Source organism: Ambystoma mexicanum, chromosome 12 (genome assembly GCF_040938575.1).
Source record: "Ambystoma mexicanum isolate Mex_15411 chromosome 12, UKY_AmexF1_1, whole genome shotgun sequence".
Classification (NCBI taxonomy): domain Eukaryota; kingdom Metazoa; phylum Chordata; class Amphibia; order Caudata; family Ambystomatidae; genus Ambystoma; species Ambystoma mexicanum.
The window spans coordinates 1,085,916,172-1,085,940,845 of NC_090936.1; the positions used below are offsets into that span (position 1 = coordinate 1,085,916,172).

At 48.6% G+C, this 24,674-nt stretch overlaps 1 protein-coding gene across 2 annotated transcripts in view; it reads right to left on the reverse strand.

Moving 5' to 3' along the window:
- The window catches only part of MKLN1 (muskelin 1), a 1,341,339-nt gene that overhangs the window by 476,348 nt on the left and 840,317 nt on the right, over positions 1-24,674 (reverse strand). For both annotated transcript variants that reach the window (XM_069629634.1, XM_069629633.1), the window contains exon 12: positions 22,232-22,361. In XM_069629634.1, coding sequence (XP_069485735.1) covers positions 22,232-22,361 — 130 coding nt within the window. The remainder of the gene's footprint in view (positions 1-22,231; positions 22,362-24,674) is intronic.

Consider the following 24,674-nt stretch of genomic DNA (forward strand, 5'->3'; position numbering starts at 1 on the left):
CAGGGAGACAGTAGTCAGTCCCAGGGTGTGGAGTCTATGATTGGGGGTCTCTAAGACACCCCTGTGCTACTGCACTGAGGGTGCTGTGTAACACACATTCAAAAACCAATGATGGCCTATGGGGAAAATTACCCCCTAGCCCATAAGCACATAGCAAGTCACAGAGAACACTCTCAAGTCATGTCCAAGAGTGAGGATAAAAGAGTCTCACTCTTGGCAGGAGAAAAAAATAAACCCCACAAAATCCAGCAAAGCTGCTGGGGGACTCACTAGGTTAGGAAATTCAGCATAAACAGAGAATTCTTCCTAACACTCACCCCCCCCAGACTAAGGGACAGGAGGATTTAATCCACTCCTGGATGAACCTCATACCTCTAGTCGATGACATACATCCTAGAGAGTCCATCAGCATTTTGATGGTGACACCCTGACCTGTGCTCAATGGTGAAATCAAACCCTTGGAGGCAGATTGACCATCTCAATAGTTTTGGATTTTCCCCTTTCATTTGCATTAACCATCTCAAGGGTCGGTGGTCAGTCTGAATGACAAAAGTAGAACCATACAAGTATGGCCTAAACTTTTTCAGTGCCCACACAATAGCAAAGCATTCTCTTTCGGTTATTGCCCACCTTGTTTCAGGATCCTTCAGTTTTCTACTGATGAAGCAAATGGGGTGTTCCCTACCCTTCTCATCCAGTTGGCTAAGAACTGCACCTATACCTACATTGGAAGCATCAGTTTGTACTATGAAAGTTTGGTGGTAGTCAGGAGCTCTGAGTACTGGGGCTTGGCAGAGAGCTTTCTTCAGGTTTTCAAAGGCCTGATTGCATTCCTCAGTCCATTTGACCTTCTTAGGGAATTTTGGAGAGGAGATCACATTCAGAGGAGAAGCTATGGTCCCATAGTTCTCAATGAAATTCCTGTAGTACCCAGTGAGGCCCAAGAAGGCTCTCACCTGGGTCTGAGTAGTAGGTGTTGTCCAATTTTGCACAGCTTCAATCTTGCTGAGCAAAGGCCTTATTTCTCCACCTCCTACCTCATGTCCAAGGTAGACCACTTTACTCTGACCAATTTGGCACTTGCTTGCCTTTATGGTCAGATTGGCCTGCTCAAGAGCCTGCAAAACATGTCCTAAGTGGGTCACATGTTCTTCCCAGGAGTGGCTGAAGACTGCAATGTCATCCAAGTATGCCATGCAGAAGTCCTCCATCCCAGCTAGAACTTGGTTCACCATCCTTTGGAATGTTGCAGGTGCATTTTTCAGTCCAAAAGGCATAACCTTGAATTGGTATAGGCCAACTGGGGTAGAAAATGCAGTTTTCTCCTTGGCATGGTCTGTCAGGGATATTTGCCAATAGCCTGACGTAAGATCCAGTGTGCTGAGGTACTTGGCTGCACCAAGTTTATCCACCAACTCATCTGTCCTTGGCAAAGGGTGGACATCAGTCTTGGTGACTGCATTAAGAGCTCTATAGTCCACACAGAATCTCAACTCTTTGGATCCTGCCTTTGGTACTAACACCACTGGGCTAGACCATGGACTAGTAGAGGGCTCTATTACCCCGAGATCAAGCATCTTCTTGACCTCACCTTTGATGTGGGTTCTGACATGTTCTGACATTCTATATCCTCTGCTTTTGACTGGCAGACAGTCACCAGTGAGTATCTCATGCTGTCCCCAAGGGGTCAAGCCTGGTGAAAGTGAGAACACCGGGCAAACTGATTTAACATAGCTTTGCACTCCTCCTGTTGCTCAGGGGTCAGATTTGAAGAGAGATTAACTCCTTCAACCTTTTCGTCCAAAGGTAAGCCTCTCAGGAGGTCAGGTTGAGCGTCACTCTCCTCCTCCTCTTCCGATGAAGCTAGAAGCAATGCTCCTACTTCTGGTCTAGAGACATAGGCTTTGAGGCGGTTGGTGTGGAAGACTCTGGGAGCTTCCCTGGGTTTGCCCAGATCCACCAGATAGTTGACCTCTCCAAGTTTTCCCACAACCTTGAAGGGTCCCATCCATTTGTCTTGCAAGGCCCTCTGCCTTGTTGGGAGCATAACTAGAACTAGCTGGTCTTGAGTAAACTCAACCATGTTAGCCTTCTGATCATGCCAATGTTTGATCAGAGCTTGGCCAGCTTTCAAGTTATCACTTGCTTCTGCCATCATGTGTGACATTCTCCTTCGGAGACCTATCACATAGTCAGTCACTCTGACTGGCTTGGGGGAAGGAGCACTCTCCAACCCCTCCTTAATCAGGGCCAAGGTGTAACGCTCACCTGGTTCCCACGGAGGCGCGGCGTCGAAGGCGCAGAACTCTGAAGATGGACAGGAAGGGCCCCTCTATTCTGGCTTCCCTGGCTCGTTGGATACCCTCCTGTGCGTGAAAAGGGAGTATTACCAACTGTGGAACAATGCTCAAGCCTCCCACTCCCTTGCGACCCTCCACGATACCTCCTCCACGATTCCCTGTGAAGCCTCACCTTAGGGTTTGGAAGGATGAGCTCTCCATCCTGCTTCTGATGCAGGGGCGCGTTGAAACCCAGTTACTTCACTGGATTGAGGATTGATGGGAGTTCAGGTAAGCTTGACTGTTCAGGTAAGGCGCTGTAAAAGTTCTGTTCAAAAGTTCAAGCTTAATAATAATGTTCGTTGTCTAATTGCAGCAAGCGCTAATGCTTATGTCTTTTTCCCCTTAGGGGCCGGGGTTCGGAGTGCCGGAGATATGGCGCCGACCAGAAGTGAAACAGTTCTGGATGAGCGCTCAGGTAATGTCTTTGCATTCGCTCATTCAATGTCTTTGTCTTTTTTCCCCATAGGGGCCGGGGTCCGGAGATGCCAGGAAGCGGCAGGACCCGAAATGCAGTGGGAATAATCCAACAGGTAAGACTTAAAAGGAAACTGAGATTTCCTTATTCCTTTTCTCCCTCTCACCTTTGTTCTTGTCTTTTTTCCTCTAGGCGCCGGGGCGTAGCTGAATCCGGAAGATCGCTGCTGAAGATGGAAGCGCCTTGCAAAGTTGAGTAAAATGCAGCGCTGCAGCGATCGAAACGAAATGCCTTTAAAATTATGTCTTCCTTTTCAGGGCCGTTGGAGAAATGACTCCGGAATGCAGATTTAGCAGGTAAGGGCTTTTCTTCTCCTATTCTCTTCCTTTCTCCCCTTGCAGGTGTTCCAGGGTGCTGGCAGGCGTGGCTGAAGTCAGGATGCAGGAGCTGACACGGTGAGCGTCCAGCTGCTAGGTGCAGAACAACGCGAAGCATGTGTGGCTGTTCGGGTGGGGTTTAAATAGCCTTGGAAGAAGTTCCTGGTATGTATCCTTCCACCAATCAGGTATGTATCCTTCCCCGACCACACCCGGGTGGTGAAGTAGTCCTACAGGTTAAGTAGTCCCATTCAGGCCTCAAGAGGGCCTGGGTGAAGCAGCAAGGTGTGCATCAAGTAAGTGTGCACCCAAGCACTTAAACACATATCCTCTTCTATGAGCCTGGCGCCTAAGGCGCCAGGACTGGGGTCCGCTATGAGCCTGGCGCCTAAGGCGCCAGGACTGAGTCCAAAGGGCCCCGACTTGGGCCCGCTGAGACTTCCCTGGGGAAAATGATGTCTGCCTCTGGGGTTGCTGGGCCCGGCCTGGCTCCTTAGAGGTAGGCATCATGACACAAGGGGCCTCTGACGGGATGGCCATAGAGAAGTTCAAAGGGGGAATAACCTACTCCCTCCTGAGGGACTTCCCTATAAGCAAATAGAAGGCATGGCAGTAGAAGGTCCCACTTCTTCTTAAGGGGTTCTTCTAAGGAACCTATCATGCTCTTCATGGTTCTGTTAAATCTTTCTACCAACCCGTTTGTCTGAGGGTGGTAGGCGGTTGAGAACTTGTAGGTAACTCCGCAGGTTTTCCACATGGCTTTCATGTAGTTGGACATAAAAATTGTCCCCCTGTCAGAGATCACCTCCTTAGGAAACCCAACCCTGGTAAAGATACCAAGGAGGGCCTTAGCCACAGCCTGAGCTGTAACAGTCCTCATAAGAATTGCCTCAGGGTACCTAGTAGCATGGTCTACTACAACAAGGATAAACCTGTTGCCTGAGGAGGTTGGGGGATCAAGGGGACCAACAATGTCAATCCCTACCCTCTCAAATGGGACTCCCACAACTGGGAGAGGCACTAAAGGTGCCACATTCTTGGATCCAACCTTACCAGAAGTCTGGCAGGTATGGCAGCTCCTGCAATACCTATCTACTTCAGCCCCCATTTTTGGCCAATAGAAGTAGAGAGAGAGCCTTTCCTTGGTCTTGAAACTCAAGTGACCAGCCAAAGGAATCTCGTGGGCTAGTTGCAAGAACTGTTGTCTGTTCTCTTGGGGCACTACCAGGCGTTGGTATGCTCCAGGTTCAGATTCGGTTGGTTCACTGTAGAAGAGGCCATCTTCCCAGTGTAACCTATACTTCCCAGGCTCTTGCCCATCAGCCTGAGAAGCTGCCTGCTGGCGGAGACCCTCCAGAGTTGGACATTCTCTTTGTCCCTTACGGAAAGCTGTCCTGCTGGGTCCACCTTCTGCCAGTAAAGACTGCAGCTCAGGATGGTCAGCCGGGTCTAGGTCTCCAATAAGTTCTGGACCTCCTTCTAGCTCTTCTTCAGAGTCTAGTTCAACCAAACAGGGTTGTACCTCCCTCTCAGCCTCAGCTGGAGGTGGAGTTACAGGTGTAACTTTGGACAACCTCGGGGAAGTCCTTGTTGGAAGCACTGGAGTGCTTGCTGTAGGTTTTTTTCTAGGAGTCTTGGGTTGCCCCTTTGCTCCTGATCTGGTAGTTACTGCAGTAAGTTGCTCCAGTGGGAGAGGAGTGATTTCTGTCATCATCTCCTGAGATAAACCTCGCAGGGTTTTCTCTCTTGCAGACTTGGTGAGCTCCCGTAGCCTTTTACTAGGAGGTCTGGGGGTATGTGACACAACTCCAAGAGCTTTTAGGTCATTTCCCAGCAGAACTTTTCCTGGCACTTCACATTGTATACTGACAGGTATCTTCACAGCCATATCATTACACTGGATGAGAACTGGTAACTGGGGACACATCTGCACAGGCCCTCCAGCTAACTTGGTGAGGCATTTGGGTGCCTTAGCAACATCCTCTGCCTTGAAAAATGATTCATCCACCACAGTTATGCTGGCCCCAGTGTCCCTGATGGCAGGAGTCTCCTGACCATTTACGTGGACACTGTCTTTATAATACTCTTTAGTATTATCTGGGATAGAATTATATACATCTAAATTCTGCTGTTCCCACAACCCCAGAGAGACTAAAGAAACACTGGCTGAGAGTCCAGTGGGTTCATCAGCCAGTAGTAGAAAGTTTCCACTTGCCATAGTGACTTCCTCCTCTGGAGCGAAGGCTAAGGAGACAAGTTGGACCCCTGAAGGTTTACCCTTACATCTGGGATCTCCTTTCACATGGTCAGTAGCCTTACAAACATAACAGGCCCCAAAGGTCCTTTGGAATGGAGGCTTGTTCTGACCTCCTTCCGGTTTAGCACCAGAAGGTATACTACTCTGCTGTGGTTTCCCAGGTGGCTTACCCTTATGGTTTTGTTTGGGGCCCTCTTTGGAATTAGGATTATTAGAATTCTCTTTGGGGTCTTTCTTAGGCTGTCTTCCCTCATCCTTCTTCTGAGTTACCCCAGAATCCTTGTGAGTAGCCCTGTTGGCAACCCACAAGTCAGCAGCCTTAGCTAGTTTCCTAGGATCTAATTCCTGTGAATAAGCCAAGTGCTGTCTGAGCTCAGGAGAGCAGGCATCATAAATTGACTCCATCATTACAAGATTTCTCATTCCTTCATAAGTGTTCACCTTGTAACCCTTAATCCATCCCTCTAAGTTTTTCAACCCTTCACACACCCAGGTAGCCCAAGGGGTACCATCATGCTTTTTGAGGCTCCTAAACCTCTTAAAATACTGGGAAGGGGTCTTCCCAAGCCTAGCTATCAAAGCTAGTTTCACACATTCATACTCTTTCCTATCCTCCTCCCCCAACTCCATTACCACATCAGTTGCAACAGGGGGGAGCCTAGAGAACAACCAGGTGAGTAACTCATTACCTGTGATGTTCTGGAGCCCATGATTATACTCAAACATAGACAACCAATCCAACACATCCAACTTAGGCTCATACATACCAATCAATTCCTTAGGCATCCGGGGTCTTTTAGGACTGGAACTTCTAGAGGAGCCAGAGAGAGAAGCATTCTCAACAGACAATTTCTTCATTTCTAGCTCATACTTGAGCTCCATTTCCCTTAGCCTTAGTTCTTTGTCAGTTTGAGCATTAAGTTTCTTGTACTCTAATTCAAGTTTCATTTTCTCTAGTTCAAAGTATTGAGGACTAAATGTGGGACCTGGCAAAGGTCCAGAAGGTACAGCTGGTAGAGCAGACAGAGGCCTAGAGGGACTATCTACAACAGTTTCATCCTCCTCTTCTGGTTCTGACCCAAGATCATCAATACTTTGTTCCATATCAAGATCATTGCTGCTTTCTACATTTGCTGGAGTGATAGGTTCCTCTGGACCATCCTCCAGACTTTGGTTTTCTAACAACCTTTCTATTAGCTCTATTTTCTTTCCTTTAGTCATGAGATTCTTATGCTTACAGAGAAGTCTTAGACAATCAGCAGTTTTTGTAGCAAGGGACTCTTGACTATAACTTTCCATAGTAGACAGGTTAAAAATGACTTTTTCTTTCTTGTGCTTAAGCTTTGTGGTTAGTTGCACTAAGGTATCTCAAAAGTACTCTAAAGTGTATACTCAATACAGATCCCACCGCTGTACACCAGTGTTAGGCAGAAACCTGTGCAGTTCCCTCTGGGACCACTGCAAAAGATTTAAGACTACAGGTGTTGGCAGTAAACCTACTTGGTAGCAGTCTGCACCGCACAGATTCACTGTGGTAGCTGTGGCTGAGCAGTCAGACTTCCCTCAAGAAGAGTTAGGCAGTATACAGAGGATACATAATAGGTACAGAGGTACAATAGCACAAGCAAACACTGACCAGAGCTAGGTGTAAAAGTATAAACCTATTTATTAAAGGTACACTCAAAAATTACACTAGCACATTAGAAAAGGTAAGAAAGTCAAACACAGTTACTATTACTCATATGTACATCCCTAATCGTTTGTTGGACAATTCTAAGTTAACACCACTTATTTCCAACCAGAGGTGAGCGCTTAACGTTCGATGGTACTCCAACAAGTATTACCAAAAGGGAGGGAAAAGGCAGAAATAAAGAGAGCAGTAAGGTAAAACACTTTTCACATAAGGTTAGCGAAGACAGTCAATGGAGAAACAAGGGGAATTAGTTCGGGGCCCGCTTTAGAGGGAGCCAGGCGAAAATGTGCCCAAGATCACACAATGTCACATGTCTTTGCAGGTGAGTAGAAAACGGTTTTACTGCGGTTCTGAAAAGTTTAGTTAGGGTGTCCCAGACCTACCCAGGTTCGAGAGCCGAGGGGTAAATCTACCCCGTACAATCGGTGGCAAGGGAGGCCGGGCTGAACACAGTACCTTTAAAAGTGGAAAGATTCCTCCAGCGGTGGTAGTCGTTCCTGGTAGTGGGTGCAAGTCGCGGCGTCGTCCCGAGGAAGAGGTGATCTCGACGGGGATGAAGGCTGCAGGTCGTTGCACTACCAGGGATGAGGCCAGCCGTGGAGTTCTCCGGTCAAAAAGGATTTGTACCCCTCTTTCGCGGTTGAGGTAAAAAGTGGTATCCCGGTTGCCAGGGTGCTTGGCACAGGTAAGGCGGCCACGAGATGCTTCGGGACGGCGAAAAGAAGGCAGCAACTGGTTGTCCCCACCAGTTAAGGGAAGAAGACTCTCCGGCGGGAGATCTCCTCTGTCGTCGGGAAAAGTGGTGAGACGATTCTGCAGGGCTTCACCGGTGGTGTCGTCTTGGCAGGTCGGCTCGGCTTCTCCCTCTTCGGCTTCTTAGGTCCTGTGGCGACTTCTGAAGAACCAGTCCCAAAAACCCTGCTTTTATGCAGCAAACCCCCATTCATACAGCCTAGCTGTCACTCAAACATGCTAAGTGGTGAGCGGGGTGGCTCACCACTTGGGCCAATCACACTAGAGTGCGACCTGAGTTGGCAAGGCAACTCGGTCCAGGGTGCCTAAACCCCCTCCCACACCCCCTGTGGTACCCAGACAGAATGGCCAAAGAAGCCCGCCAAAAGTGGAACAAAGGCTCGACTCGGGTTCAGGGTTACTGAAGTGAACCTAGACGCCATTTTGGCGGCGAGTTCCGGCAAAAAATCCCAACCGGTGAATTTATATTAAATAAATAAACCGGCGGTATCTTTAACATTGCACCAAAAAGTGGTGCATCAAAAACCAATGGGAAATCCCATTGGGAAATATTCAGGTGGAATATTTCCGTGGTATCCACTGCCACCAGCCAGACCTCGGCGAGGGGGGACGGGACAGTACCCCCTCGACAACATACCCAGGGGCAATCTAATTGCCCCTTCCAGTACTTCCACAGTAAGATGGTTTGTACTGGTTAAGTTCTTAAGTTAAGACTAGTAAAGTCAATGGCAACTTTACAGACCCAGGGAGACAGTAGTCAGTCCCAGCACTGAGGGTGCTGTGTAACACACATTCAAAAACCAATGATGGCCTATGGGGAAAATTACCCCCTAGCCCATAAGCACATAGCAAGTCACAGAGAACACTCTCACTGAGTCTCGCTCTTGGCAGGAGAAAAAAATAAACCCCACAAAATCCAGCAAAGCTGCTGGGGGACTCACTAGGTTAGGAAATTCAGCCTAAACAGAGAATTCTTCCTAACAAAGGGGAATACCATCCCTTGTTCCTCTCCGCTACAGGCACCAATTCTATGGCGCCTTTCTCCAGCAGGGCTTGAATTTCCTGCGCAAGGAGCGGATCCGGACTCTGCAAAGAGAGGTTCCCCGGTGGATTGTTGCGAGGCCTGTGCCGAAAGGGAAGACAGTAGCCGTGGGTTATGATCTCCAGAACCCACACATCTGAAGTAATGGCTTGCCACTCTACAAGATGCTGCGCCAGCCTTCCCCCAACCGGCGAACCATGGGACATGGCCTCATGACTGAGTGGGAGCGGCTGCGGCGTTACCTGAGGGCAAAGAGGAAACTGCCCGAACGGCCTTGGCACCACGGGTACCCTGTCGTCCACCTCTGGTACCCCTGCGTTGGCCTCTTTGACTGCCAGCTCCTCTCGCTTTACTGAAGGACGAGTAATAGCAAAAGGAACCACCCCTCCATGCTGTCCCCTAGGACGAAAAGGCGGAGGTTGGCGAACTGCAGCGCCCAACGACTTTGCTGCAGCTTTTGAGGTCTGCAACCTCTCAAGGCTCTCGTCAGCCTTGCTGCCAAAAAGGTGTTCACCGTCAAAGGGCATGTTGAGGAGCCGAGACTGCACATCAGGAGCAAACCCCGACTTCCGCAACCACAAAAACCTGCGTATCACGGTGCTCGCCGCCATGGACCTACTGACGCATTCAGCTAAGTCCAAACCCGACTGAACGGACTCACATGGCATCCTTACCATCCTGGACCATAGCAAGGAAACCATCCCGTTCGTCCCCTTCGGGAATATGTTCAGCCGCTAACGCAAAACACAGTTCCACAGAGTGTGTGTGAAACGAGACAAGGCACAAATGGAGTTGGCCGCCTGAAGCGCCATACCACCAGAAGAAAACACTTTCTTCGCCCAGCCATCAAAACGTTTGTCGTCCCTATCAGGAGGGATGGTAGGGTACGACGCCTGCTTTGCCGGGGCCGTGGCCGCCTGCACCACCAAACTCTCCGGAGTGGGGTGCCTGGTCAAGTAGCAGGGGTCGCTACTGGCTGAACGGTATTTTCGCGACAAGGATCTGCCCACCGCCGGGAGACTCTCCGGAGCAGTCTAAGCCGCCGCCGCCACCCTTCTCTGTAAAGCCATATGGAACGGCAGTACCGGGTCAGTTGGGGGACCAACATCAAGGATGTCCGTTAGATCATCCTGCACAAACTCCCCTGGGGGAGCAGACCATCCCAAGTACTCAGAAACCCTAGCCATAAGGCGCTGGTACGAGGAATCGGCATGAGAGCCAGGCTCAGGCCTACAAAACTCCACCTCCGGAGAGGTGTCCAGTCCACTGGCATCATGCAGTGACTGCCTCAAATCTTCAAACTGACTATGGCCCGAGACAATTTCATCTGGAACCTGACTAGGAACCAGGCCATCAGAATCCTCATCCGCCTCTGAAATATATTCCAGGTGGCGAAAAGAAGGCACCCGAGAGTGTTTGCTCTTAACCAGAGCCTTCCTAGGGGGTTCCCCCATGCCACGGGGTACCTCCGACACGAAAGGCGTCGAGCGAATCGGCGCCGGCGTCGAGAGAACAGGCAACGGCGCCGAGAGGATCGGCGTCGACGAAATCGTGGTCGACGTCAGATGCAGCGCCGTCAGCATCGGCGTCGTCGACACAGCCCTCGAAGCCGGAGCCCCGAGCGTGTCCTTCGACGACCTGAGCGTCGACGGCTTTGACGACTTCCTCAGAGCCGGAGCCTCGAGAAAGCCTGTCGACGCCCTCGACGCCTCAGACGTTGATGTCTTCCTCGAAGACCTCACAGGTACACATGGTCTCGAACGCGTCGAGGACCGGGACCTGTAACGGGTACGTCGAGAACGAGTCTCCTTGTCCGAACGGGACCTCTCCTGTGACTCGTGCCGACCACTCTTGCGAGCGGTGTCTCTCGACCTCTCGCGACCGACCCCACTCGAGAATCGCCAGCATTTTCTTCCCGAAAGAAGCCCATTCCTCCGGCGTCGCACGGCTGGTGGGGTAAGCGACGTGCCGGGCAGAGTCCTCCGAAGAGGACCTGGAAGACGACCGGTGTCGGCGCTTCCGAGAATGCCTCGAAGAGGCTGAGGAGTGGCGAGACCGACTCCTAGAAGGAGACCCACGAGACTTCCGACGATGACGCAGAGAGTCAGCTCTCGAATCATCCGTCGAAAGCCCCGCAGACTTCGACTTCCGGGGCTTGGACACCCGACCTACCGACAACTTCTTCTTACGTTCGCGTAAGGCTTTGGACGTGAGCGACTGGCAGTCGATAAAGTAATCCGTGTCTTGGGCCTCCCCTAGGCACCAGAGGCAGGTGTTGTGCGAGTCCGTCACCGACATCTTGGACCCACACTCCCCGCACTTCTTGAAGCCCTGACGCGGTGTCGCAGACGAAGTAGAAGACATCTTCACACGAAGGATTTTCACAAAAACGAACAGGTTCGAAGAACCGAGAAGAACAGAACTCCAAAGAGTCGAGGCGTTAACCGAGATTCACGAAGCAACACGTTCGCGGAAAAAACGGAACTGAGGCTATGGGCGTCGTGCGTCCTACTTATCACATCGGATGACGTCGGAGGAGGTCCTCGACGACGGCGCATCGACGTCATTGACGCAAGACGCAGACGCCGAAAAAAGTTTCCGAAGCAGCACAGCTGTGGTGATTACATGTCATAGATATGGAATACATCGGAGGACCCAATCCCCTCGAAATACAGTTTGTAACAGAAAGTGAAACTGTTTTTCTTTTACCGAGGATACCCAGCCTGACTGGGAATATTCATGAGCATGTTTGTTGGTTTGTTTGTTTATTTATTTATTGTGCGCACCGGACCCTGGGGTAGCAGGGCGCATGAGACAAGGAGATTTACAGCTTAGTTACAGAGGTTACAGGTTGCAGAACATGAAAAAAACAAGATATTCTAGGCTCCACAGGGTGAGACAAGTACAATTGCAGACGATACGCAGCCAAGCAGTCAACTAATTACTAGCGTTTACATAGTAGCAAGTCAGTCTGTATCAGGTGCAATACATGTGGAGGTAAGTGGGGGAATGTCGGTTATATGGCATTTTCGGTGAGCCATTTATTCTGAATTTGTTCAACGTTTGGTCAGATCTAACTGCCTGAGGTAGGGAGTTCCACAATATAGCTGCCTTGACTGGGAAGCTGGATCCTCCTATTGTAGTTAGTTTAAATCTGGGCACTGGAAGGGAGTTGGGGCTGACTGTTCTTGTTAGTCTAGTAGGATTTCTTCTAGTAAATCGTTCTGTAAGGTAGTGGGAGGCTTTGTTATTTAAGCATTTATGGATAAGGGATGCAGTTTTAAGGTGGATTTTTTCTTGGATGGAGAGCCATTTGTATTTACGTCTTATTTCAGAGATATGTGCTCTTCTAGGGATACTTAGGGCCGCTCTAAGTGCATTGTTTTGGAGCACTTGTATTCTGTTGATTATTTGTTTGGTTGTCCCTATGTAGAGGGAGTTGCAATAGTCTAGTTTTGATAAGATGAGATGAGGGCACTGGCTAGGATAAGACAGCTGTCATCTGATAAGAATTGTTTCCCGGCTCGTATTCATTTGCATGTATAGGCCATGGCTGAGGCCAGTGAACTCACCTGTTTGGTAAAGGAAAGAGTCAAGTCAAGGTAGAAACCTATAGTTTTTACTTCTCTAGCGACCTTAACAGTGTTCCCATCGATAATAAATGGAGATTAATTTCGGTTGAGTTTAGAGATGCGGGCAGCAGTGCCCAGGATGATGAGCACTGTTTTGTCATTGTTCAAGCAGAGGCCGTAGTTGGCCATCCATGCTTGAACGATACTATAGACTCTGTTCACCAAAGCCAGATCTTCCTCATAATCCCCGGTAAGTGGTAGGAGAATCTGGGTATCGTCTGCGTAGTTGGTGTAGGTGATACCCATATTGTCAAGATCGTCAAAGAGTGGCTTGGTGAAGATCTTGTAGAGTGTTGGCGAGACGCAAGATCCCTGGAGCACTTCCGCAGATGATGGGTATCGGGTCTGCTGCCGCTGAAGGGGAGAACACCCTCATGGTCCTGTTGCTAAGGAATGATTGTATCCCGACTATAGCCTCCCCTGAGAAGTGGGCCGCAGAGTCCAGGTGATTACATAGGACTGTATGGTCCACCAGGTCAAAGGCGGCTGAGAGGTCTAGTAGGAGGAGAGCTACTTTACCCTCGTCTCTGAGTAAATCTATTTGGGTCTTCAAGTCAATAAGGGCAGTCTCAGTGCCATGTAGGGGTCGGAAACCGGATTGGCGGACGCCAAGGAGCTGTTTCCCCTCAAGGAAGTTCTGAATTTGGGTGTAGGCTACCTTGTCTAGTATTTTTAATAAGAAAGGCACCGTGGTGATGGGCCTGTAATTTGTGGGAATGTTAGGGTCCAATGTTTGTTTTTTCAATAGGGGGAGTACCCAGGATTCCTTTACGTTGCGTGGAATGGTGCCTGATGTAAAGGAGGCATTGATAAGTTTTGTGATAAAGGGGGCTAAATCTCTAGCAGCGTCCTTAATCAATTGTGCTGGGCATTAGTCGCCTTTGCAATTAGATGGTTTAAGTGCCAGAATAGTTTTCTCTACCTCGATCACTGAGACCTTAGAGAAACTGAATTGGGTACATTCTCTGGGTTTAGGTATATAAGTTTTGTCCAAGGGAGTTTGGGCTGGTAATGAGGCTTTCTTTAGGGCAATTTTGGTTTGGCGGTTGGATACTTTATTGGTAAGAGCCAGCTGTATGTCTGTGCACCAGGTTTTATCTTTGATAGAGTCATCCTGTGCAACGATAGGAGTTTCCAGTTCTTTTAGGATGGAGAAGAGCTCCTTCAATTGGCTTTGGTAATCCTGTTATTGTATGTTTCTTGTTTGGCCAAGATGATGTCCTTTTTGTATTGCGTAGAGATGTTTATTAGATTGGTTTTGTTTTCAGTAGTCAGGTGTAAGTTCCCTATCGTTTCGCATTTTCTTTTCTGTAGTCTTAGGTTTTTTTAGGTAGGGTGTAAACCAAGCGTTTAGGTGCTTTTTATGGTTTACTGTTCCTGAGTTTAAGCGGAGCAACGCTGTCAAGAGCAATGGTCATAGCATTATTGAATTCCTCCACTAGAAGGTCTGGGTCAGCATATTCTGGTAAAGAGTTAAGTTTGGGTAGGCTATGGGGCAGGATATTATCTGCTGTGATATTTTTGTTCTTGTATCTGGTTAAAGTGGGTACGGCGGGGGGGGGGGGTGTTAGAGCTACGGGTCTTTTAGTATTGAAGGTAAATGAAATTAGATGGTGGTCCGCCCATATTTGTGGGACAATGGCTATTATGGAGGGGTTACAATTGTGACTGGCGATCCAATAGAGAGTTCTCCCTTTGGTATGGGTGGGAGTATTCACCTTCTGCGTGAAACCTAGTTCTGAAAGGGTGTTGGCTACAGTAGTGGCCTGGTGATCATTAATATCATTGTAACCTAGGTTAAAGTCTCCTAACACTAAAGTTTGTGAGGAGTTTTTTTAGCTTCTCAGAGATAACAGTAGTGATATCTTCCTTGAAGGAACCGATAGGGCCTGGGGGTCTGTAGAGGAGATGGATATTTAATGTTTGAGAGTTGGCGGTGGGTAGTTTGATCGAGAAAAACTCGCATGATTTAAGGTTGGGTGTGGACGTGATTCTCAAGGAAAGATTGGTTTTGGCGATAATCGCTATTCCTCCACCGCGTGCGTCTGGTCTGTCAGCTCTGAGGATCGTATAATTGTCTGGGACTGCTAGTGTAAGTGCAGGACCTGCTGCTTCGTGGAGCCATGATTCAGTAATGGCGATGAAGTCAAGGTCATTTTCCCGGATAACATCCGCTATGTCTGTCGCATGAGCGACTAGTGATCTGGAGTTGATTAAAGCAGCTTTAAGTTCAGGTTCTGGCGGTACTATAGGAGGCTGGTTAGCAGTAGGCTTATTTCTTTTAGGATGAGGTTTATGGCTGGGAAGGACGGTAGTTTCCAGAGGAGGAAGTGGTTTCGGACGAAGGTGCTCCAGATTAATGTTATATTTATTGATGGGTTCGAATATTTTGGGTAGTCGAGCCCGGAGTCTATGGTTCCTCTGTGCTAGGTTGCAAGGGGTTTTGGAGCAGGCTTGTATGTGGGCTTCTGGGCCCTCTAGGGGCTGGGGAGTTAGCATGGTGATATAGGCAGTAGTAATGAGTATAACTATCAGATTAGAGAATGATACTCAGAGGACTAGGTTTGGCAGGTAAGAGCACATAGTGTTACTCCTAGTTGAGCTAAGGCCTGTTATTCCTGCAATAATCGAGTATTAGCCTTGGCAGGGTAGGCTAGGTATTAGGGAGAGTAGACTAGTTGCAGCAGTCAAATACTGGGCAAAGTAGGCTGAGAACAGCCATCAAGTAATAAGCAAAATAGGCTCAAGGTAGTAGGTGAAATAGGCTAAGTGCAGCAGTCAAATACTGGGCTAAATGCAGCAATCAGATACTGGGCTGAATGCAGCAATCAGATACTGGGCTGAATGCAGCAATCAGATACTGGGCTGAATGCAGCAATCAGATACTGGGCTGAATGCAGCAATCAGATACTGGGCTGAATGCAGCAATCAGATACTGGGCTGAATGCAGCAATCAGATACTGGGCTGAATGCAGCAATCAGATACTGGGCTGAATGCAGCAATCAGATACTGGGCCAAATGCATCAATCAAATACTAGGCCAAATGCAGCAATCAAATACTAGGTCAAATGCAGCAATCAAATACTAGGCCAAATGCAGCAATCGAATACTAGGCTAAATGCAGCAATCAAGTACTGGGCTAAATGCAGCAATCAAATACTAGGCTAAATGCAGCAATCAAGTACTGGGCTAAATGCAGCAATCAAAAACTAGGCTAAATGCAGCAAACAAGTACCTGGCTAAATGCAGCAATCAAGTACTGGGCTAAATGCAGCAATCAAGTACTGGGCTAAATGCAGCAATCAAATACTAGGCTAAATGCAGCAATCAAGTACTGGGCTAAATGCAGCAATCAAAAACTAGGCTAAATGCAGCAATCAAGTACTGGGCTAAATAAAGCAATTAGGGGTATGGGTGTGCTAATGGGGAGTGACTTTGACCCTTCAGTGGCAGAGGATTATCAGCATGGGCAGTTAGTGGAGGGGCGGCAGCTATGCTGGACTAGAATCCAGTGTGGACAAGGCACATGGGAGCAGGGCATCCTGGATAAAGCACAGTACAGGAGGGTTGGGTGCAGCAGGTTGAGTGTTGCATAGTGCGTGTGGTCATACAATTGCTGAATAATATGCAAACATTACGCACATTTACACGTTGAGGTCAGGCTGCAGTGACGGCAGGCCCGAGCACAAGAACAAGAAGAGGTCAGGCCGAAACTGGGCACAATTAGAGATAAATTGCAGCGCGGGAGTATCAGATGCAAGCATAGATCGAGACGACGAGAGGCCATGCAGGGCCAAAATAATAAATTTAGTGCAGATGATACAGGTCTGCTTGCGACACGGCAATAGCTAGTAGTGTTATATGTAGTCAGATGGGCGGGCCAGGCAGAAAGCAGTAAGTCGGTGACAAGGCTCTACGTTGCCAGTGCGGCGTAGGGTAATAGTTAATCGTTCGTACTGGTTTGCAGTTACTAGGCGGATAGTTCTAGCGGTGCTTCCTTAGCCAGGAGTGCCTCGAGCATGTTTGTGCGGCATAACGTGAAGCAGTCAGTAGGCTAGAATGGGGGGAGAGCCGTGGGCAGCTGTAGAGTAAGCGCAAGGTGGGGAAAGTTACTGAGTTACCTTGGTGGTGAAGCGGTGCTAGGCCAGGGGGACTGGCAGACGGCAGCCTCGGCAGAAACAGGCTGCAAACATGCGTTCGCCTTATTTAGGCGGGCCTTGATGAGGGAGGGCCGGCTCTCGCCATCCGGCGATGACGAGTTTCGCAAGTAGGCAAGCAAGGCCAATCACGGGCCGTGCTTGTAGAAGGTGGTTGCTAGGCAACCATAGCAACAATGCGGGCGGCCATTTCGAACAGCTATGGCTGGCTGGGACTCGTGCATGGTAATGGCGGAGCACTCACCACAGGAGTCGGGGCATCAGGAGAGGTTGGCACTTTATCGGTGGCGTCCTGTTGCTGGGTTATGGCGCTGCTGGCATCGGTGTGGCAGCAGTGCGAGAGGGATCACACAAAGGATCCGATGTAGGCAGCGATCGGAGCTGCTGGATGGTGGGGACTCCTGCCCTCCACACACGGCGTCGGGGAGAAAGTATGTGAATCCATGCCAGACCTCATGCTGGAGAATAGGCCTACCACGGGAGCGAGAAGACGTCCCCCCATACTCCTTGCTTCAGGACACCTGCTAGCAAACCACTGGCACTTGTTATTGGCTGCTATCGCAAACAGGTCGATCTGAGGCTGGCCCCTCTTGCTGAACATCAGAGAGGCTTGAGCTTGCAGGAGCTCCCACTCATGGTAGGACCCCAGCTCCCTGCCGAGAGTCTGAGATGGTGTTGTAAACGCCCGCCAGGTGGAACAGGACTAGAAACATCCAGTGAGCAATGGTCTGGCACCACAGGTTCTGTGCCTCCAGAGAGATGACAGAAACTTGTCCTGCCCTGCTTCTTGATGTAACACATGGTGGTTGCGTGGTCTGTGAAGGCCTTGACAATCCTTCCCAAGAGCTGAGGCTTGAAAGACTTGAGCCCAGAAAACTGCCTGTAGTTCCAGGACATTGATATGCAATGCCTTCTCCTCCGGTAGTCCTAGGGCTCTGCCATTTAGTTGGCCCATGTGGGCGCCCCAACCTTCCAGTGAAGTGTTGGTCATGACTGTCGCCTGATGCGCAGGGGTCCTTATGTGAGGGCAAATGAACCACCAGTGCAGGGCTTGAGGGAAAACTTGATTGAGGGCCATCCTGTTCCATGAGCCAGAGATCTGCTCCACCTGGTGTCCAGTAACTCCTGAAGTGGTCTCATTTGCAGTCTGTAATGAGGGACCAGATGGATGCACGAGGAAATCATCCCCAACAGGGATTTGATGGATCGGACTGTTGCCACTCAGACAGAGGGCAGCCTTTGGACCTTCCCTAGGATGGCACTTATCTTTTCCTACAATGGGGCCACCAGGCACGAGACTGTGTTGAGTTGGGCTCACAGGAACAAAGTGTCTTCGGCCCCATGCAGGATAAGGGATAGTTTATGGAAAGGGTTAGAGTCTGAACCGTCTCCACTGTATGTTGTGCCGCCTGGGTGTGAGAATAAGACCAGACCAGCCTATCACCCAGGAAGTAATAGACCTACTCTCCCGCCAATGGGACGTAACCACTGGGGTTAGGCATTTGGTGAACACCCCCTGGGACAATTTGAGGTCGAAGTGTAACGCCTTGAATCAGTAATGTCTTCCTTGGACAACAAACCTTAAGAACTTCTGATGTTTTGTGTGAATGGGGCTGTGGAAATATGCATCCTCTACATCCAGCGTCGCCAGAAAATCTCCCTATTCCAGTTGGCTGAGCATGTGCTGTAACATGACCATCCTGAATTTCTGGGACTTCAGAAATTTGTTGAGACAACGCAAGTCCAGGATGTATCTGGAGTATACGCCGGCGCCCCGGATGCACAGAGGGACCAGTTCTATTGTCTCTTTCAGCAGCATGGCCTGAACCTTCTTGACAAGCTGGGTTCTGTGCTGTTTTGGTCATATCACGGGAGGAATGCGGGGGGCACTTGTCTTGAAAATCTAGAGAATGTCCCTGGTCGAGAACATCAAGCACCCATTATTCCGTGGAGATGTTGGGCCACTGAGATAGATAGCCTCCCACTGCTGAAGTGGTGTATCAGGGGTTGGGCCTGGTCTGGCTTCCTTCTGCGTCTGCAGCATGGTGGCTTGCGGATGACAATGCTGGGTTCCTCCCCTATAAGCCTGGGAATGTCCCCTATATGTCTCCTAGACAGTGGAGCAGGAGGGCTGACGGTAGAAAGGAATGAGCACCTTGGCAGTTCGGGAGACCTTCCCCTTTCTGGGAGTGAAAGGTCTGCTTCCTTTGTTGCAGCGTGCCCAGAGAGCATCCTGTCTCTGTGTCTGTCTTGATGGTAAGTAGAGACTCGTCCATTGCGTTGCCAAAAAGGTTATCCCTGCCAACTGGCATGTGGACCACCTTGGCTTCGAGGTCCTGCCTGAAATGTGTGGCCTTCAGCCAACCTTGACAGCATATGGCGACCCCCGCCAATGTCAAGGGTGACCATGATTGCATGGTCAGATGCCACTTCCCCTTTCTGAAAGCTGGCCAAGGCCTCCACTTTCTTGTCCTCTGGCAGGAAATGGAAGATGGGCCCCAACTTAAACCAGAGTACTCTGTTGTAGCGTGGAAGAATGGCTAGGGCGTTGGCGGCTTTGACTGTAGAAGCCGCTGTGGTGGTTATGCGCTTTCCAGCCACATCCAGCTTCCTTCCCTCCAGGTCAGGCGGGACTGAGCAAAGGGATGAAGGATTAGACTACTGCTTCCTTGCAGCAGCCAAGACTATAGAGTATGGTGTTGAACTGCCCCTGGGGCATTAAGGAGCCGTATCGGGAACCCTTTATTTCTTCTCCAGCCTCTCCTTTAGTAGGTACGGAAAAGGGCTCCTGCATAACCAGTAGCTCGTTCTCCCAGACGTCATCCAGAAGCGGGACTGAGATCACAGTCCTTCAGTAGGATTCACTGCGCTGAAATAGGCATCTCTCCTCCTCCTCCTCCTCTGGAATCAGGTTGAAAAGCTTGGCCGCTCGAGAAATCATCCCCATAGAAAGATCCCACTTCATCCTAGCTGGTAGATTTACATCTGGTGGCTCACCGTATGCAAGGACATAGGCCTCAAACTCATCCGCAACCTGTATATCTTTCTATGGATTGGTGTCCATTTTAGTGACCGTTCCTGTCAGGGCGAACACCTCCACAATAGAGGGGCGTGGAATAGGAGGTGGCCACGGAATCACAGGCACTGGAGAAGGTGGCACCAGGAGGGGGCGAGATGATCTTGGTGGACTGGCCCCAGGAGCTGGGCCGAGAACCACAGGAGGCCAGGAGCCACAGGCGGTAGTCACTGCTGAATGTCTGAGATCAGAGTGTGGAGAGTTGACAAAATGTCCAAAGAAACATCTCTCTGAGCCTGAGACGTCATGATTGGTGCATCAGACCAAGGGCTCGTAGGGTGAGCAGGCTGAAGTGGCTGTCCAGGCCGCAGGCCAGCTGTGGAAGCATGCTAACATCACCCTCCTTACGGTGTGAGCCGACGTCTTCAAAGACCTCTTCCTCTTCAGACAGGATGGTAGGAGCGTAGACGGGGGCTGGAGACACGACCCTGGGAGGCTTCACTAGGGATGTGGCAGGCAGATGAGGTTCCCTTGTGGGCTTTGGCAGAAAAGAGATCTGGAGGTGCCTCCCTCTCTCTGCTGAAACCTCTTGGCAAGGTGCATAGCACAGGTGCATCTGGAGAATGTAGTGCAGACGAAACAGACCCACCCAGGACCTACGGAGGCCTTGGAGGCGATGCTACCCGTTAGATAACCGTTGTGACCATTAGGATGGTGCCTGCAGTCGTCTACTAGCCTGCATATATGACAAAAACCAGCACCGCCAGCCTGGCGGACAGTGTTGTCGACAATGTCGGGGTCTTCGCTGATGATTATGATTTAGACAACCGTCTTGGTATTGTCGATGAGTAAGTCTTTGGGGTCGACGACGATGCCATTGCAGACGTTGAACGATTTCTTGTCTACGGGGTTGACAGTGAGAGAACTCTGGCCCTCCAAAGACGGGGTTAACTTCGTACCCATCACCAATCCGGACGATAGACGCTGCGCTCAAGGTGCTAGTCGATGAGGAATTCGGAGTGTGCAACGGCTTCACCTTTTTAGGTACCTTCCCCTTGGAAGCATCCTCAAAGGATCTGGACTTCTTGCCAGAGGCAGTACGGTCTTTGGGACTGCTAGCCCTGGCAGAGGCATGAATGCGCACAGACCCCGAATCAGAGGCTTTACACCTTCGTCTAGCGATGAGACCAGTCTCTGATGGCGACTCTTCCTAGTCTTAGTGGAGAAAGACTGGCAAATGGGGCATCCCTCCACATCATGGTCTGGGTGCAGGCAGTAAATGCACTTTAGGTGGCAGTCCTCCATTAAGACATTCTTCTGACCGCATCTGGAACAGGCCTTGAAGAGGCTCTTCCTCTCGGCCTCCAACATGGTGCATGTAATAGGCCCAAAACTCGGCTTGCACACGGCGTAGCGATCGGGCTGACGGGGAGATTGAGACCAGCAATGAATCCCTGCTCTGACAAGTCACAACGGTGACCAATTGAGAAAAATTGGAAGAAAAAACTATCAAAAATAGACAAAATACTTGTGAAAGTCGAGGAGCGAAACTCAAGGACTCTCAAAACGAAAAGGTGCAGTAAAAATCTGAAGATGGCCACCAGCAGTGGAGCTAAGGAGGACGAATGTCATTGGATGGGGCAGTATGACCCAAAGTGACAGTAAGCAGCTATTCAAGCGACAATGCTTCTTTATTTTACTGAGGATTCCCAGCCTGATGACAGGGACTATTCATAGTATGTGAATCCATATAAGAGCTCATGCTGGAGAAATTTACAGGCCTATGCTCTCGAGCACAGAGATGGGATCTCAGAAATAAACGAAGCCTGGGCACCTAAATAAATCAACTTACACTGAAATGGCATAAGAAGATCATAGAGTTGTATTAAAAAAGCTTTTTAAAAACAAATGTAAGCTAGGTTTAGCACGTTAAGCACTTAGCTTTGACTGACATGCAGATCCAGTTTGAAAGCAGGCAGAGCTGGCTTAGCGTTTCAGTCTTCTGACAGGGGGAAGTTGCAAGATACTAGCAAACCATTAAAAAAAAAAAATCACTCACCACCTCAATTCTATGAATAGACACAGCACACCATTTCTCATGTGTCAATTGTCAAATACAACTATCCAATGGGAAGTGCATTTTCTGCACCCGTCTACTTGCATCGATCAATTAAGTAACATTAATTTGGATTAGCACCAGGCATGGGGAGGCAGACAATCAGGAGGCAAGGAACACGGGCTGAATCTCCTGATGTAAGTCTGCGTTGAGAGCAGCGTGATGGCTTCTTCCCCCACCCGCCATCTTCCCCCCCAACCTATCCCTTCCCTCTCCCCTCCACCCCTTACCCCCAACCACCCCAATTACCAGACTGCAGCAGTGGTGTCCCATTCATTGAATGAAAATACAATGCTCTAAGCAACCCAGTTTACTGGATTGGCAACCCGGGGTGCTAATTCCATTAAGACCCTCTCTGAAGAAGCAGGACGAATCCAATATGCAACGCTCTAAAAGCACAATTATAGGTTAACGTCTTCTTTGCTCTTACCCATGCCAGAGTCTTTTTTCGTGCCATCAGATATGATTTCTACATGATCATTGTCCACGTCATAGCTGAAGAAGTCATTCAAGTAGGTCTTTGATCTTTGTCCACCAAACACATAGAGGCAGCGTTTATTCTGGGGAAACATGAATGAGATACAACTTAGGTCAGACATCTTTAATACTGTGTCAAATCAGAAGTAGGCATTTTATCACATTTCAACATGAAAGGAACACCAAACTGCCTCATTTGCTAAACAGAACACCCACACACAAACGCACAAATGTAGCCTACAAATGGAAAATCAATAGCTAAAACAAAGATAATGGATCAGGATTCAAAATCCAGTGGCCGGAGAATCTAAATACAGTAGGGAAAAAAGATTTCAAGTGTTGATGTGCTTCAAAGCAAGTGAATGGTTTTAACCATATTTGAAGTGATCCATTAATGATTTGAGGTGTTTTGTTGGATCTATTAGGTTTCCTCAATTTATTTTGCAAAATGGCACCTTACCAAATGTTTTTTGTAGATTGTTTCACTTATTCTACTGCAAACAGCAGGGGAGTGCGGGGGGGGGGCACCCACTATCATACCCAAACCTACCATATATAGATTTCCGGTAAAAAAAAGTTGCAGAAAAATTTGGCACAAAAAGGTCAGCAAATTGCCATTTGGCAAAAGTGAGGAATACAGTTTTGTTTAGTCTTGTCGTCTTAGTCGCCACACAAGCACTTATGAGAAGCAACAGTTTCAGATCCCAGTAACATTGACCATATTGTGAGAGGAGAACTATCAATCTTGGCTGATAAGTGTTCTAATTCCAAGTGTTACTATGCCAACATTTAGAAGTAAAATATGACAAAAATATTTACTTTTGAAAAAACATGATTAAATAATGAGGGCATTTAAGTTACTAATTGAAGAGAAAAACATAATATGCAAGAAGGATATCAGCAAATTATCCAGTCATTAGAAGGAAAGAAATTAACATTGTTGTAGAAACTATTTTTATTTTCTTCCACTGTCCAGCACGATCTGTCCAGCACTATCTTCACATAATCTAGGACTGGTGTTTGTTTTATATAACTATACCAGTCCTAGAGTATGTTGAGATTGCTGAGAAGTAGCAGAAAAAAAGGAATTGTTCCAACAATGTCTTATTGGGGATGTAATGACTCTGAACCTGTCAGGTGAGGGTATATTGTTTGTATTTGTTTTATACAGTGCAAGCCTAGCTAGGAAGCAGTGGAGCACTGAAAACGTCATTGAGGGCAACATTAAGGGAGGAAGGATACAATATGTGACACAGGAAGCTCTGATCATCAGTGTGAGATATGATGTGGGAATGCAGAAAGCTAGATGCCACCTCGGTATTGACTGAACAGTAAGGTCTATAGCTCCTTCACAAACTACAAACCATTGACACGGTCCGGATTACCACCGGTATGGTGTTCCAGTGAATAATAGGATAGAAGTAATGTGGTTGAATATCTTGTCTCCTCTTAGGAGCCATGTTGCAGCATATTGTGCATCACTAGATGTGGCCAAGCGAGAAACTAGATCGCCACCAAGGAGGGCATTTCCCCAATTGATGTGGTAGGCTAATAGGGTCTGAACTGCGGTTCTGAAGTCCTTGCGTGAAAGGAACGAGGCGTCTTGTGAACTAAGGGTATGAGTTTGCCCTTTTCTGTAGATTTTAAAATCATGTGTTGAAATCTGAAAGTAGGTGTTTATATTGCAGAAACCTACTAAGCACAGTGTCTAATCTAAATTTTAGGTCCATACTTAAACAAGCATTGGCAAGGCCAACGGTTCTTTGTCTAGGCATGTGATGGGCATGTACCAAGGACTACCATAATGGTAATATCTGGTTACAAGATGCCAACACTTGGAAATGGTGTAAGTAGATTGGAATATGATGTCTGTGCCTTACATTCAAGCCAAAATTGTTGACTTTGCCAATATTTCTTTTTAAAAGGACCTTCGTTCAAGGAACAGATGTGAAGAGAAACAGTTCCTTAAAATCAAGTGGCTGAAGGCAAACATGTTTAAGACAGTTTTTGTACACCAGGAGCGCCTTTACAGTTGAAATTAAATCATATACTATCGCAAAACTGCTTTAAAATAACACTTGCTGGCCCTATAAGGCACAATGTTTGTGGTCAATGCATGACAGAGCTATTTTAGAGAGATCACAGAAGGATGTGTTTTGGGGGATTATGGGCAGGTAGCGGGTGGGAACAGCCACAGGGATTAGCATGGCCATGGGCTGTCAAAGTGTGGGCAACAAGCTAAACACCCACTAGGTGAGTGTCATCAAATCCCATCACCCTCCTATCTGTATTTCAATAAAATAGCTTTGGCCTATTGGTGGCGCTGAGGAGCCAGAACTCAAAAGCACTAATAAATCAAACATTACTGAAAACCTGAACAAGAACAGAGTGGGGTG